This window comes from Lactuca serriola, chromosome 2, assembly GCF_051521515.1.
Source record: "Lactuca serriola cultivar US96UC23 chromosome 2, Lser_US96UC23_V15, whole genome shotgun sequence".
NCBI classification, from domain to species: domain Eukaryota; kingdom Viridiplantae; phylum Streptophyta; class Magnoliopsida; order Asterales; family Asteraceae; genus Lactuca; species Lactuca serriola.
This window is the reverse complement of record NC_136409.1, coordinates 161,543,994-161,561,020: the sequence shown is the minus strand read 5'-3', so window position 1 is coordinate 161,561,020 and position 17,027 is coordinate 161,543,994. Positions and strand designations below refer to the sequence as shown.

General features: G+C 38.1%; 1 protein-coding gene across 1 annotated transcript; it reads left to right on the top strand.

Annotated features, from left to right (window-relative positions):
• The first annotated feature begins 14,556 nt into the window (after window positions 1–14,556).
• On the top strand, window positions 14,557–16,442 carry LOC145087201 (NC domain-containing protein-like protein). The gene is made up of 2 exons (XM_079025111.1): window positions 14,557–14,779; window positions 15,549–16,442. Exons 1-2 carry the CDS (start codon window positions 14,674–14,676, stop codon window positions 16,286–16,288), a joined length of 846 nt encoding a protein of 281 aa, XP_078881237.1. The 5' UTR covers window positions 14,557–14,673; the 3' UTR covers window positions 16,289–16,442.
• The last annotated feature ends 585 nt before the right edge of the window (window positions 16,443–17,027 follow it).

Below are 17,027 nucleotides of genomic sequence, written 5' to 3'. Positions count from 1 at the left end.
ATAGGATCAAAATATTACTAGTTCTCCTATGTTTGATGTTCAATCAAATATATGGACTTATAATACCATTGGAACATTACTTCCAATCCTTGAATGTTTTACAAAGGATTGTGTACTGAAATTTGCAAGGATTTGAAGTGACTAAGATGAAGCAAAAAGACTGAAACATGGAGAAGATAATTTGATCATGAATGCCAAGCCCTTGTTACTATTCATGGAATCAAAAGAGAACTCTTTTTCCTAAATGTTTAGTCAATGGTATTACAACTGAAATTGTTTATACTATGATTCACGAGATAGTTCTGACTTATTTAAATGTGGAGCTTTCTAACATGTTAAAAGAAAGTCATGAAATCTATGAAGCCAGTATAGTAGCAATAGTTCAAAGTTGATTCAAATATTTGAATAAGGTGTATTATTGTGGTGCAAACATCTATTGAAATTAGTTTACCTAATGGATCGTTCAGATTGACCATAATACATACTGATTCAAATATATCTAAATAGTTTGGGTGAAATGTTTTTGTGGAATCATAGTATTGGATACATAAATGAGAAATGCATTACCAAGTATCCAGTTGGATCAGATTTTAGATATTATTTGACCTCGAGTCTCGTGATAAATGCAAATATTGTTTATCAAGATAGATGATGAATACATCACTGGTTGATGTGAATATCTATTGGAATTAGTTTGCACTAATGGACCGTTCAAATTAACCATGATACATGGTAACACCAACTTCATATGAACATGAGTCTGGAACCTTTCAGGTGGTTAGAGTTCTCATAAAGTTAATAATCAACTAGGTAATAGGACATGACACTCATAGTGAGAATCTTAGTCCAAACTTTATCGATCATATAAGGAATTATGAAAGAGTCTCATGAGTTATCTCCACCCAAAACACCACCACAAGGAGTGTTAGTTGGATATAGAAATAAATCGTTCATTGACTTTGTACTAGATGAGTTGCATTGTGCATACTAAAAATTCATGGATTGTACCATAAATAGTGTTATGAGAAGTCCTTTGGTCTTGTACCAACTGAGAAGGTTCATGAAACACTCTATGATATGTGAAGTGGGATTTAGTCCTCACTGGCACATATGGAAGTCAGCGATTATGAGGCTTATGCTCATCATGAAGCACTCGACAATCTAAAACTTAGAATAGAGATATGTTATCTCGTTGGAAAACCCATCAAGCATTTTGGACAGTTGTTTAACAATCCTTTTGAGAAAAAAGTATATGTTGCTGGAAGGGCAATCTTCCAGGAGAGGGAGTTGATATCCAAAAGGACTAGTGGGAGCCACATTGATCTTGGGATAAAAATCAAGAGTCAACCGACGAAGAGCCTAAAGTTGGACCTAACATTCAAATCGAGGTTGAAAGAGCTATTAAGGAAGCTGACATATTTCCACCTCTTCCTTATAGATATGATAGAGGATGTCATATACCTAGTTATATAAGATTTTATATTACTGAGGTAAATGAGTCACTGGTATGGAGAAATCAGAGTGTACCAGCTATTAGAAGTTATGGTAGGCCCTAAAGGCTACAACATGGAAGGAGGACATGGAGAGTGAGATTCAGTCCATGTATGTGAAAACTTGGTAGATCAAGCACTTGGCCTTAACCATTAGGTATAAGTGGATCTTCAAGAAGAGACAAGCATAGATAGGAACATACACATAATCAAACCAAGTTAGGTTGTGAAGGATGTCTAAGCTTGAGAAGTTTATTTATGAATGAAACAAGCATCTCATGATTGGAATCTTTGTTTCAATGAGAAATTTTCAAGGGGTTTGAATTTCGAGAAATAAAGATGAGCCATATATATGTCAAAGCTAGTGCAAGTAATTGGAATCTTTTTTTCAATGAGAAAGTTCAAGGAGTTGAATTTCGAGAAACATAGATAAATCATATATATATATATATATATATATATATATATATATATATATATATGTCAATGCTAGTGGGAGCATTGTAGTCACTCTTGTCTTGTACATAGGAAACTATATTCTAACTTAGCAAGTGTAAAAAATTTAGCTTGGTATGAGAATTATTTCGCTATGATATACATAGGAGATACATAACAAGTACATTATAAGGATCTATGGAGATAGATCAAAGTGATTCGTTTGATTAAGCAAAGGCACATGGAATCTTGAGGAAACTCGACATGCATAACTCAAAAAGGATGTTGTGCTTATTAAAATATGGCATAACATTAAGCAATACTAATGACCTAGTTTTACTATTGAACTAGAGGTTATGAGTCGTGTCCCACATGCTTCTGCTATGGGATTGATCATATATGTCATGCCATGTACTTGATCTAATGACCCGTATGCCTTGAGCATGACAAGTTGGATTAGATCACTTTGGTGAGAATCAACGAATCAAGATCAGGAACATTCTTAAGTGTCATAGGAGGACAAAGAAAATATCTTGTTAGTATGGAAGAGATCAATGTAAAGGTTACACTGATGCTAATTTCCACACTGAGAAAGACGATTCCGTTCGCAGTTGAAATTCATGCTTTTACTAAATGGTGATGTATTAGCTTGGAAGAGTACCAATTAATACACCATTGTGGATTCAAAAAACTTAGAGTATATTGCATGTAACATCTTGTTTGAAATAGAGTAATTAAATAATAAACCCGGAACCCCAAGATGTAAATTTATAATTTATATTATTTTATAATGGCCCTAAAGCCAATAATATTTAGCAGAGAGTGGTTTCGGTGAGCCAAATGATATAGTTTAGACTTTCAGAGATCAAAGTGTAATTTCAGGATGTATTTTGTATAGATTTCTAGAAGTTAGGGTGTGTTTGGTAAGTATTGGACTGGATTTAAAAGAGATTTCAGAAGGCAGGGGCTAAATCGTAAATTTCAGATTCATTTTGAAAAGATTAATATAGGGAGGATCAATTGTTGTTATTATGGGGAGAAGTTTATGAGCCAGGTATATAACCCGTCGTTACCCTCGTTCAAACCCTAACCATAGGAGTTGAATGCAACCGCCACCTTCTTCACCTCCTGTCGTCGCCACCTTATACCCCCATCCTCCCTCCGCCACAGCAACCCAATTGCCAATAACACCACCTCGTCACTGTTGCTGGAGATGTAAGAGAAGCCGTTGAGATCAAAGAGGGAGGTTATGATCTTCGTTGCCGCCAATGGAAGCCGTCAACACCACCGATAGCCGCCACTATTGATGCTGTCGTTTTCCGGTGGAGGCGACCTCTACTTTCCCCGCCGCTTACACCATTGCTAAAGATGAGGATTGAGCACCTCCTACCTTCGATTCTGTCGCTCACGGTTCCACCATCCCTCCCGTCCTTTCGCCGGTGATTCGTTCCAAGCCATGACCACCGTTAGCCGCTGCCGTGAGCCACCAAGTGGGTGGCTAGGGTGCATCTCGCAAATCTGTAGTGTGTGCGTGTGATTATCTTAGGTTTTGTGGGTGTTTTGTGTGGCTAGAAAACAAAGGAAGCCACCACCACCACCGTGACGTGGTGCCTGCCACCACGTACCACTATCGGCCACCACAAGGGTGGTTGTGTGTGTGTTTAATTGGATTTTGTCTTGTATATTGTAATCGGGATGAAATAATGAAAGGAAAACTCTTAACCACCACCGTGAGGTGGTGGCTGCCGCCTCCTCCCGCCACCAACCGTCGTGTTGGGTGGCGGTGTGACTTGTTGTGCTTAGACTTTGTTTGGGATGCTTGGACAAAAATGGACTAAAACCATAACCACCAACTTGAGGTGGTGGCCGCCGCCATGATCCACCGTAAGCCGCCATTGACCACCACTACCCGAGGTGGTAGTGGGTAGTGCATGCCTTATGAAACCCCAATGGGCCTTATGAGACCCTAGTAAGCCTAATGAAGCCCTAATTGATCTAAGGACTTAGTTTTGGGCCTATTCGGCTATAATTGGGTTCAAAACCCTAATTAGGGTTTAGAAAACCCTAACGTTGGAATTATTGGTTTGGACTTATTGGGACCCGCATTTTGGACCATTGGAGTGAAGATATGACTCAAGCCGATTTCATTGTATGTTTGAACTTAAAGCATTAAGTCCTTAATGGGTTAAGTAGGAACATGTAACCCTAATAGTCATTTTATGTGAAAAAACCCTAATTGGGTTTGGGTTCTTATTGGGCCATTTATTGGACTAAGCTGCTGTGGGCCTTTGTGGGCTAATTGGGAACATATTTATGGACTAACGAAATTATTGGGCTTTAGGATAAGGCCCGTTGGAAAGGCTTTGGCCTTATTTGGAAAATTAGGCCATAAGTGGGCCATAAGCCTTGAGGATTATTAGCTATTGGGCAATAAGAATGCCAATTGTTTAGACTAGAATAATTGGTTGGGCCTTAAAATAAGTCCATGTAGAGGTTTCGGCCTAATTTGGAAAATTGGGCCATAGATGGGCCATATGTTGGGCTTTGGTTGATTATTGAGATTTTGGGCCTTGAGAGTGTGAGTTTGGGCCTTGGTTTTGAACCAAGCTAAGTTAGGGGTACAATGGTCCATTTACCCCAAGTGTATATTATGGTTGTGTATTGGAACCCAATTATTAATTGGGTGTCGTTTTGATGATAGACAGTTCGGAAACCTGTCAACCAACAGCTAGAGTTTTATCCGCGGGACTTCAATAGTATCAGGTGAGTCTTCTCACCATACCAATAGGTCTAATGCACCAATGTCGGCCCATTTTATGATATGTGCTATACTAGCTGTAGTAGAGATATGTGGTATGATAGTTAGCTTTATGCTAAGTGGTATGCTAGTGATTATGTAATATTTTTATGGAAGATCCCAGGGGGAGCCCGTGACAGTTGGATACAAGACCATGTAGGGGAGCCCATGGCATTCCTAGGTAAAGACCATGTGGGGGAGCCCATGGCATGATGGTATAAGACCCTGGGGGAGCCCACAACATCCTTATATGTTTATGTATGTGTTATGTAGTATGATAGATACTTTTGTGATATATGACATGCTAGTTGTTTATGTATGTTATTGCATGGAAGACCCCAGGGGGAGCCCGTGGCAGTTGGATATAAGACCATGTGGGGGAGCCCATGGAATTCCTAGGTAAAGACCATGGGGGAGCCCATGACATAAAAGTATAAGACCCTGGGGGAGCCCACGACATCCTTATATGTTGGTATGCATGGCTTATGTGGTAGAGATTGCTTGTATAGCTAATATGATATGTGGTATGTGTTAGAGATAACTTTTATAGCTAATATGATATGTGTTATGTGGATTGTGTGTGGGGTATGATCTGGGAAACTCACTAAGCTTTTTACAGTTTACAGTTTTGGTTTTAGGTATCATCGATTTGGAAAAGAAGGGCTCAGATTGATCGCAGTGCACACACTTATGATTTCCACAATTAATGATTTTGGGATGAACTTTGATAAATGTATTACTTAATGATGATTTGAAATGTTTGAAATAAATGATATCAATGTTTTAGCTATATTAAAAATGAAATTTTTACCCTTGATTTTGGGGTCGTTACAAGTTGGTGTCAGAGCCTTGGTTTGAGGGATTCGGACATACTTTCTGGTGTGTCTGAACTCAAACTGAGGATCTGTAAAGTTTTCAAAAGAAAAATGTTTTAAGGAAAGAATTTATAAGAAAAGAAAAGGTATGGTGCATGCAATCAGCCGGGCTCAAGTAAGTTTCCCCAAGATACCCATATATGATATTTGTTATGACTTGGTTTATGAATATGTGAATCGCTTGCTAGTTAGGGCTAAGGGGATGCATGTATATGTTGTATGAGCTTATAGACTTGCATGCTAGTGTTGAGTAGTCATCGATAGATTAGCCTCATATGTGATGCTTGTAGCCTTGGAATATTGGATGCCATGCTGGAATGAGAATGACAATTGGTATTAGTAACTGCTACGTGTATGCTTTTAAAATTGTATACAGTTAGGATCTTATAGCCTTAGAATAATTGATTTGGCCTTATTTCCTGTTCCTCGTTTGGTTGTGGTCCTAGGGTAGGGTCCATTATCCGATCGTCTATTAGATCATGTTTTGTGTATAATTTTCATGCATAAGGTAGCCGACAGTGATAAATGGATGTGGATAGCACGAGTTGTGGCATGTGGGCTGAATGTCCTATGATAGTTCTTTGGATCGTAGTGTTGTTGCACGAATGCTGCTTGCTTTGTCCTTTGTGGAACTCTTGAGTGATGGGAGTCAACTACTAAGTGGATATGACGATATCCAGAAGGTGGATGGCTGGCATCATGGGGAGTTCTTCAACAACTGATGGTAGGGCAAGGTTGGGAACGTAGGAAAGCATAGGATATGCTCCAGTGAGTTAGTGGGGTGGTTCGGTGAGGTTGGGAACCTAGGGGGAGCCTAGGAGTTGCTTTGGTGGGTATTGTATTGTTGTTTAGCGGATATGTGGTGCACCAGGGGAGTAGGTGACTTAGAGGATTCGAGAGGATTGCTGGGGAAAGTATGGATACATATGGAAGGTAGTATGGGCCCGTACTACTGAAAGCACATGATCCATACTTGAATTGGTGAGAGTCTTGGAAAATCTAAGAAGCTTATGGGAAGGAGAATTCTTGGTTATGCTCTGATAGTGAGGGTAGCTATTGTGCAGAAGGCGGATGAGCACGCAAGGGGAAGGACTAGGGTTTGATCCCGACTCTGGTGGTTAGCCAGTTAGCGGAAGGACAGCCAGGATTTTGAGTTCGCCTTGGATCTCTTGTATCAGGCGTAAAGGATTGATTGTGCGATCTACTGCACTTTCGGGATTGGAGACTATGTCTTTGAAGTGGTCTGTAGCCGGTTTAGGGCAAAGGTTGCTTCAACCAATGCAATTCATCCGTGAATGATTGAGCTGGTGAGTGTGCCAGGGTGCGAGACCCCGAATGATATGATTCCTAGAGCTCGAGAGCAGGGATTGATTTGGAGCACACTGGGAAGAGGGGACCAAATCAGGTGCATATATTGGAGGGTCTCGGAAAGAGACCTAAGAGTTCGGGTCAGCTTTTGAGAGGCCAGCAGGGTCGGATTCAGTGCACCACTTGTGGGAAACTGCACAAAGGAGTTTTTCGTTTCAAAGGTTTTAGCTAGTGTATCTATGGGTTTGTTTCCCTGCTTGTGTTTGGGTTATACCTTCAAACATGGTCATATGTCATTTACATACCGTGAGTTATGGGGTGGGTAGTGGAAGGCTGTTTCCCTCTTTGCTGGTTTAGAGCGTTCAATGTTATCTAGGTCTATGGTCGAGATTGGTTCAAAGACGTGATGCGGAAGGTCTACAGTCAGGATTGGTAACTCAACCATTGAGCGTGAGTCGGATTTTGGAGGCGCCAGGGGAAGTGGTCTACTGCAGAGGCTTTGGTCTGGGCATCGGTTATTTGGACTTCAATACATAGATGTGGCATCATTTCAAGGTGTCTAAGGTTACTACTTTCGCTAGGATTCGTGGAGTGTTCATCTGATCTTTAGGAGTTGTGTAGTCTTTTGGGGTTTGGGCCAGTAATAAAACACTCACACGGGTAAGAAACAGGTTGTCAGCAGTTGGTTATTTAAGAGTAAGAAGGATTGGGAATCCATCAAATCTCATGTATTGCGAAGATTTAGTCGAATCTAAGTGGGGGAGAATCGCGCAGGTATTCAGGACAGGGACAAGTATGGGACCGAGATGGGTTTCTCATCCTTATCGAGGATAACGGCGGGCCAACTGGCTATTTGGTTTGAGGGTTGTGTGAGTTTGGAGTTTGTTAAAACTCCCCAACATGTGAATCGCATCTTCTTGGGGCTTGATAGCAGAATTTGGAGAAGTGGGTTGGGAATCCAGTCATGAATTGGGTTCAGTTCAGGTGTTCGGTGTAGTGCGTGCTCGACTTTGTATGCGTTTCGAATCGATAGATTAGGGGTAAGGCATTGGGTTGCGTTTGTGTTAGGATGAAAGTGTTGTAAGACTACGGGGGGAGCCATAACATTCACTAATGGCTAGTTGGGGTGAAAATGTTGTAAGACTATGGGGGATCCGTAGCATTACCTAATGGTCAATTAGGATGAAAGTGTTGTAAGACGATAGGGGAGCCGTAGCATTAACTAATGTTCGGTTAGGATGAAAGTGTTGTAAGAATACGAGGGAGCCGTAACATTCACTAATGGTCAGTTGGGGTGAAAGTGTTGTAAGACTACGGGGGAGCCGTAGTATTCACTAATGGTCTAGGATGAAAGTGTTGTAAGACTACGGGGGAGCCGTAGCATTTACTTATGGTCAGTATGGTGAAAGTGTTGTAAGACTACGGGGGAGCCGTAGCATTCACTAATATTTAGATAATGTAGAGGGTGTTGTAAGAATGTGGGGGAGCCGTAGCATTCACTAACGGTCGGATAGTGCTTGAATGTTGTAAGTCTGCGGGGGTAGTTGTAGCATTCATGAGGTTGGCAGATAGTGATAGAGTGCTGCGAGACTACGAGTGTAGCTGTAGCATTCACTTGGTTGGTAGATGGCATGAGCGTGTTCATGGAACGCGGAAGGAACAGTAGTACCCACCGGTTTGGGTGCAGTAGTGAGGGCGTGGCGAATCCACAAATTGGTTTATGGATTTCCCCAGAGGGATTAGCCCTGTTTGAGCCAGTGATAAGACTGTAGGAATGCCACTACAGTTATGAGATCAAGAAAGCTAGGGACTACTTAAGGTCTTTTGTAAGATAAGGCTACCAATGGTCAGATAGCAATCAATTTTAGCCTGGGATTTGGTGACGTCAGGATTCGACGCATGGACCCGATCGGCTAGAGACTCGGAAGGTCTCAGTTGATTTTGGAAAGCAGCCATGTGGCAGCATGCTGTTTTGGACTAATTGGGTTTGGGTTTGGGTTCTTATTGGGCCATTTATTGGACTAATCTGTTGTGGGCCTTTGTGGTCCAATTGGGAACATATTTATGGAATAAGGAAATAATTAGGCTTTAGGATAAGGCCCGTTGGAAAGGCTTGGACCCAATTTGGAAAATTAGGCCATAAGTGGGCCATAATTGGGCCTTGAGGATTATTACTTATTGGGCCATCAGAATGCCAATTGTTTGGACTAGAATAATTGGTTGAGCCTTAAAATAAGTCCATGTAGAGGTTTGGGCCCAATTTGGAAAATAGGGGCATAGATGTGCCATATGTTGGGCCTTGGTTGATTATTGGGCTTTTAGGCCTTGGGAGTGTGAGTTTGGGCCTTGGTTTTGAACCAAGCTAAGTTAGGGGTAAAATGGTCCATTTACCCCAAGTGTAGATTATGGTTGCGTATTGGAACCTAATTATTAATTAGGTATCGTTTTGATGATTGATAGTTCGGTAACCTGTCAACCAGTAGCTAGAGTTTTATCCGCGGGACTTCAGCAATGTCAGGTGAGTCTTCTCACCATACCAATGGGTCTAAGGCACCAAGGCCCATTTTATGATACGTGGTACACTAGATGTAGTAGAGATATGTGGTATGATAGTTAGCTTTATGCTAAGTGGTATGCTAGTGATTATGTGATATTTGTATGGAAGACCCTAGGGGGAGCTTGTGGTAGTTAGATATAAGACCGTATGGGGGAGCCCATGACATTCCTAGGTAAAGACCATGTGGGGGATCCCATGGCATGATGGTATAAGAACCTAGGGGGAGCCCACGACATCCTTATATGTTTATGTATGTGTTATGTAATATGATAGATACTTCTGTGATATATGATATGCTAGTTGTTTATGTATGTTATTGCATGGAAGACCCCAAGGGGAGCCCATGGCAGTTGGATATAAGACCATGTGGGGGAGCCCATGACATTACTAGGTAAAGACCATGGGGGGAGCCCATGGCATGAAGGTATAAGACCCTGGGGGAGCCCACGACATCCTTATATGTTGGTATGCATGGCTTATGTGGTAGAGATAACTTGTATAGCTAATATGATATGTGGTCTGTGTTAGAGATAGCTTTTATAGCTAATATGATATGTGTTATGTGGATTGTGTGTGGGGTATGCTCTGGGAAACTCACTAAGCTTTGTGCTTACGGTTTACAGTTTTGGTTCAGGTATCATCGATTTGGAAAAGAAGGGCTCTGATTGATCGCGGTCACACACCTATGATTTTCGTAATGAATGATTTTGGGATGAACTCTGATAAATGTCTTACTTAATGATGATTTGAAATGTTTGAAACAAATGGTATCAATGTTTGCGCTATACTAAAAATTAAATTTTTACCCTTCATTTTTGGGTCGTTACATGGCAGTTGGTTAAATTGCAAAGAAGACAACGTGACTATAAGAGATTCATTAAAGATATATTTGTTGAAATTCAATCATTGATGGTCCTTTTGGAGGCTCTTTGTTACTTTAAGGGTGAACTTACCTCAAGTATGGATCCCATGGTCACACAAGCTTACACGACGCATACTCAGTAAGTACCAACCCATTTGATAGTGAATCAAATGTAAAGACATCATAGTTAATGAGTCATATCGAAAGATAATCTTGTCTATCCATTCCATAAGCCAATGTCACCGACCAAGTCTGACAGTCAGACAAAGTTAAGAGGCATTAGATTTGCAAATGAATTGGCTTGAACACTCTTAGTTTAGTTTGTTTTAAACTTGAGAGCTTAAGCAGTATAAATGTTAATTCGATTTGGTGATTATTAAGTGGAGATCTTAATATATGATGGAGATCAGTCATTTCAATTAACTTATCACAGTGTTCTCCTTTTGCATGTTTGGAACCCACTTCTTTAGTATTAATTTACTCAAACGTCCATAGTCGGTCTTACTCTTGGAAGTAAGTAGCGATTCAATACTGTCATGAGTATTAGTGGATTGTCCACAGTGATTCGGCATAACATAGAGATTGCGCTAACACTCATGAGTACCTAATAGAGATTTAAGTATTGGACCAACCAGCACTTAGAGATTACTTCATGGATATAGTCACGAGTAATTCAAAGACGATAATATCTTCTATTTTTCAAACCTAGGTACATGTGGGGTTTGCTCTATCATTCTGTTATGCATTGGTCTACTCCATTGCTATCAGTAACTGGTAGTTATAAAGGGTATGTCTATGTGTGACATGACGAAGTAGATAAAAACTATGTAGTCAAAGTTTATTTGTTCTTTCTGCCTTAATAGGATAAATGATATCTATGGACCCCTCGATAATTTGGTGTTGACATCTAAAGTGTTTAGTCGAGCCCTGACTGGAATTGATGTGTTCAATTTAGTAGTCAGATGCAGTCGTCACAAATCTTTATCGGGAAAATAATCTTGAATTATGATATTGACCATTATCCATGTCTTGAATTTATACATATATCATAGAATGAAGGGATGGTTGATCACTTATCTAAGGGTTGAATCTTGATTAGATTAAGAGTTCGGTAGTTGCATTGGATGACTAACTATTTGTTGATTATTGGAGAAATATTGGTCCTCGTATAGTTGATGACTTGTCTAATTGGAAGACTGTTGGAAAGTGAATCCAAGGTCATTAACTTTGGTAATATTTCTAATAATAACAGGGTCCTTTTGGGTTGCCCTCAAGACCCAAATTGAGTAGAATAAATAAAGAAGAAATTGGTTTATTAATTATTATGTTTAATAATTAACTAGAAACTAATTATAAATACATTTTGGGAATTAATTAATAGTTTAATTAATCAAAGGGTTGAATATTCATTAATCGACAGTTGGTTAATCAGGAATGTTCCAGAACCCTTATAGAATTAGGGTCGGATGAAAATCACTCCATCCCATATGGAAAAGGACTGAATTTCATGTTTATGCTCCCATCCCACATGAGAAGGAGTACAAAATCTAGGAATAGGTCCAAGACTATAAATAAGGCCTTAGGGATTTCATTCTTCCTTGCACATTAGCTTGAAATTTCGCCAACTCTTATTTCTCATCTCATAGGGATGATTTCTAACCCTCTTAGGGTTTGTGAAATTGACCCTTCTCGTAGTTATTTTTATTCCACTCTTTGGTGTCATTAGGTGTGATACCATTAGAGGGATTCTAGTTTGAGTCCTCTCATCCAAGCAACTTCATGAAGGATCAAGATCTTAAGCATGGAGATCTAGGGCTACATAAGAGGTATGCTTTTCTTCTTTATGTTTTGTTTTCATAGGGTATATGTAATTAGCATGAAACCATAGATACGTAGGTTGCATGTACACTTAGGTATATTGTAGTTTCGATTTTTTCGCTACCTAGTTTAGAGTGTATTTGATGCGTAGAAAGCCCAACAATTTCAAGTGTAACAGGGACCGAATTCGTAACATTTGGAAAACCAAGGGGACCATTTTTAAAGTTTGTTTGGAAAAGACAATTAAATGGCTGAAGGAAGGGGGAGAGCTCGGGCTCGAACTCCTGACCTACACCCCCCTTAAATTACCGACACCTTAACCAATTAAGCTGAATGGTCACTTGATTTATTCTTTCCTAAAACTAATTTATATAATAGCAAAATCGTAAAAACATAACCAATAAATAAATTACAAAAAATATTTTTTTACGTAATTTTTTTTAAATAAAACGAAATGTATTTAATCGAATTATAAAATAAATAGTTTTTTATTATATGTATTTTTATGTATTTATTTTATGTAAAATATTTTTCATGTCTTTAAAAAATATGTTTTCTTATAATATGTTATTACGTTGTATTGGAAGACAAAATCGGCCAAATATGTTATTGGTTTTGGTTATATGTATATAAAAAACCATAAAAAAAAACTTATTCGATTATATACCTTATTTAAAATATGTATTTTTTCTTAATCGCAAATTTTAAATCGTATGGTTAAAATGAAGATGGTATGAAATAGTGATATATGTTTTTGAAATAACAATAATTAACACTATTCTTGACATAAAAAAATAGTATAAATTATTTAGATACATAACAAAATCGTTGTTAAGTTGTTTTTAATACATATAACCGAAAAAACAGTTTTAGAACTAACGACCCAAAAGAATTTATACATTTTTTTTTATGTCATGAGTAGTGTTAATTATTATTATTTCAAAAAGATATATCATTAGTTCTTTCAATTTTCATTCTAATCATACGATTTATAACTTGCGATTAAGGTGGAATACGTATTTAAATAAGATATATAACCGAATAGGTTTTTTATGTTTTTTTTAAATACACATAACTGAAAAACGGTTTTTAGAAAAACCGATTGGACCAAACCAAAATATATTCGGCCGATTTTACCTTCCAATACAACATAATATATTATATGAAAACATATCTTTTAAAGAAATAAAAAATATATATATTACGTAAGACAAATATATAAAAATACATACAAATTGTTTGTAAAAAACTATTTTTTTATAATATGCTAAAATACATTTTGTGTTATTTAAAACAAAATTATGTAAAAAAATGTTTTTTGTAATTTATTTATTGTTTATGTTTTAACGATTTTATTATTATATAAATTAATTTTAGGAAAGAATAAATAAAGTGAACATTCATCTAAATTGATTAAGGTGCTGGTAATTTAAGGGGGGTGGAGGTCACGAGTTCGACACCCGCTCCTCCTCCCTCCCCCCCCCCCCCCCCCCCCCCCCCCTTCTTTTCCTTCGGCCATTTAATTATTACCCTATGGTTTACAAAATGTTACGAATTTAGTCCATGTTACATTTAAAATGACCAAAATACCCCCATGTGGGAGACACATGTTATTAAAAAGGGTCATCCGTGCAACTTTTGCAAACCACAGGGACCATTTGCATCAAAGAATTGGTGTTATTAAAAGGGCCTTTCGTGCAACTTTTGCAAACCATAAGGACCATTTGCATAAAACATTAGTAGGGATTAAGTTTGTGACATTTGGTAAACCACAATGACTATTTTTGTAAGTTTGTCTTTATTTTTTGTGGGTGATGATGTTAGGTCAATTGACATGACCTAAAAAACATAAAATCACTACTTGACAACACCGCATAGCAACATGACGTGACAACACTACATGTAAGCACCACTCAACCACATTGCATGGCAAGTTGTGCTTGGTCGAGGACTAGGCTGTGCTAGCGAACAATATTGTCGGACGCTGCTTTCATTCGGTGCTATCACGTTGTGCTGCTATGCAACATATTCATTCTATGTTGCCAGGTAGTGTTTTCGTGTTGTATAGGTCATGTCAATTGACATAACATGATCACCTTCAAAAATATACTAACAATGTAAATACAAAAATAAAGTATATAGATATCTGAAACGTACATATTCCATAATAGTTCTTTAGATAAGAATTTTGATTTTTATCAGTAATCATAGTTTTTTCGTACATAATTTAATCAATATACTTGTTTAACATGTGTATAATACGATAATATCACCCATAATTATTAAAAAAATAAAACAAGGCAAACAAATCATAATTATCTATGGACAAAAGCAAAAGTTATATTACCCTAACGAAAGTAAAGAGTGTCCACGCGCTAACTTACGAAGGCTGCGAAGTTGGATTAAGAGAGGCAACCTGTGGACCCTCACACGCCTAAACGATTGCAAAGCGCTGTGAATTGTACTCCTAACGAAGCAAAGCAACTACTCTCTTGAAATCTAGAAATCGAGATATCGGGAGGGGAAGAAAAATGGAAGAGATGAAGCAAATACTTTCTAACAAAGTCCACAAATCACAAATCAAACCAGGCGATCACATCTATACATGGCGTACAGCTTGGCTCTACGCTCATCACGGTTCTTCCTCCTTCATTTTCCCCCTAATTCTCCCCTCATTTATTTACGATTTCTATCTTTATTCTCTGTAAATTTAGGTTATGCTTCACGAACAACTTGTAATCAGAATTAAATCAGGATATGTGTTCATCCAGATAGGGTTTATAATGTAAGGATATTTAATTTCTCATATCGAATTAAGATATTCTGCAATTTCATTGAAATTGAATTTGGTATTCTGATAATTTATCGTAAAGAAAAAACTGCAACTTTCGGGGCAATTGCAAAAATCAAAGTTATGCTAAATTCCCCGTGATAAAAACTTTCCTTTTTTGAGTCTCCGTTTGCCCAAAAGAGAAGACAAGTTCAATCACGACCCATTTTGGATTTTATCACCTGCAATTACACATAAATTTTGATCTTTGCAATTCTCGGAATGTGACCTAGAAACATAATTTGAAAACTATGTTGGTCACCATACTCTTCGATTCAAAGGAAAAAGAAACTACGATCAATCAATTAAACGATCAATAATACATTAATACCAAATTCAATTTCATAATAATTGCAAAATACATATGATAGTTTGGATCCATTCTCCCCAAATTAGTTTCTCTAGGCTGATTTTTTCTATCTTCTGTCCATATCCTACCATTTTGTATGTTGTGCTAATCAAATCACAAATGTTATCACCAAACATTTGAGAAAATTGTAAATTCCCTATTCCAATTCCAAACCAATTTTATTACGAAACCAAGCTTCAAGAAATCTCACACATTTTATGTTTCAGGCATATACATCGGTGATGAAAAAGTGATCCACTTCACACGCGGCGGAGGGCAAGAAATCGGGACAGGAACAGTGTTGGACCGCGTTCTCCTAAGCTCATCCCCGTCAAACTCAGACGGTGACCCATGCCCAAAATGTGGGGACCAGTCAAAAGCTGAAGGTGTCATCGCTTCATGCTTAGATTGCTTTTTATCCGGAGACGACCTTTATCTATTCAAATACTCAGTCTCCCCCGCTATTTTTCTCGCAAAAGCGCGAGGTGGAACTTGCACGCTTGCGCATTCCGATCCTCCCGATGACGTCATCCATCGCGCTCAGTTCCTCCTAGAAAATGGTTTTGGAGGATACAATATCTTCAAGAATAATTGTGAGGATTTTGCAATCTATTGTAAGACTGGGTTGTTGGTGTTCACTACTATTAGTGTAGGGCGTAGTGGGCAGGCCGCGTCTTTTTTAGCCGCCACTAGTGCGATTTTCTCGTCTCCGCTTCGGTATTTGACCACTAGTTTTCCGGGTTTGGCGGTTGTTGGGTGTGGGATTTATTGTATAAGTAGGGTTGTTGCTGATATTGGGATGCGTCGTGATGTGATTAAAATCCCTGTTGAGAGGCTTGTTCGTGGCTCAATCTTGGCTGAGGCTTTGGAGCCAGAAGCGTGTGTGAAGAAGCTTCAAGTGGCTCAAGTTCCAGTTGAGGAACCGAAGGTGGCTCAGGATATTGTTGCAACTGCTAAGGGAGACTAGGATATTGTTATTACTATATTGGATTTTATATGTTTGTTTGTTTGATTGACCTTTCAAGTATGATTTGATTGAAAAAGAATGTGATTGGTTATATCTCTTAAAACTGTTTGTGTGATTTTAGTTGGATTGTGTTGAGTGAAGCTACTCTTAAGTATTGGTAGTTTGTTCTTTTTTTAATCACCATATGGATGTTAGTGTTGCTTACATTTGTGTTGTTTGTGAAGTTCATTCAAGTGTGGATTAATATTTGCAAGGGTTTGTAGATTAAGTAATGAGTCAACGTGTATGTTAATTAGAATTTTGTTTTTTCTAAGCTGGTGGAATTGTATCACTTTTCTCTTGGTTTTTATAATTTAGTAAACGTGTATTTGAAACTTTGCACTGTGTTTGGTATGTAATATCATTCGGTAAATTTTAAAGTGATTTTTAGAATGTTATACCGGTCGAACTAAAAAATAGTTTATAAACACGTTTTTTAAAAGAATAACATTTCAACGAACTTATGAAGCTAGTCTAAAATTCTCCCAAATATATATTTTTGGGTATGTTTACGGGTTTGTAAGTTGTTTTTTAAATGATAGATCGATTCCTAAAAATGTGAAGTGGGGTTTCCATAATTTGTAGTTTAAAATGAAATAATTGATACAACTAAATATAATTTATATAATTGCACTTGTGATGGAAACCTAGTGGACGAGGTGTGAAATTTCACATCAAAGATCAGGTTGGCATATCTAAT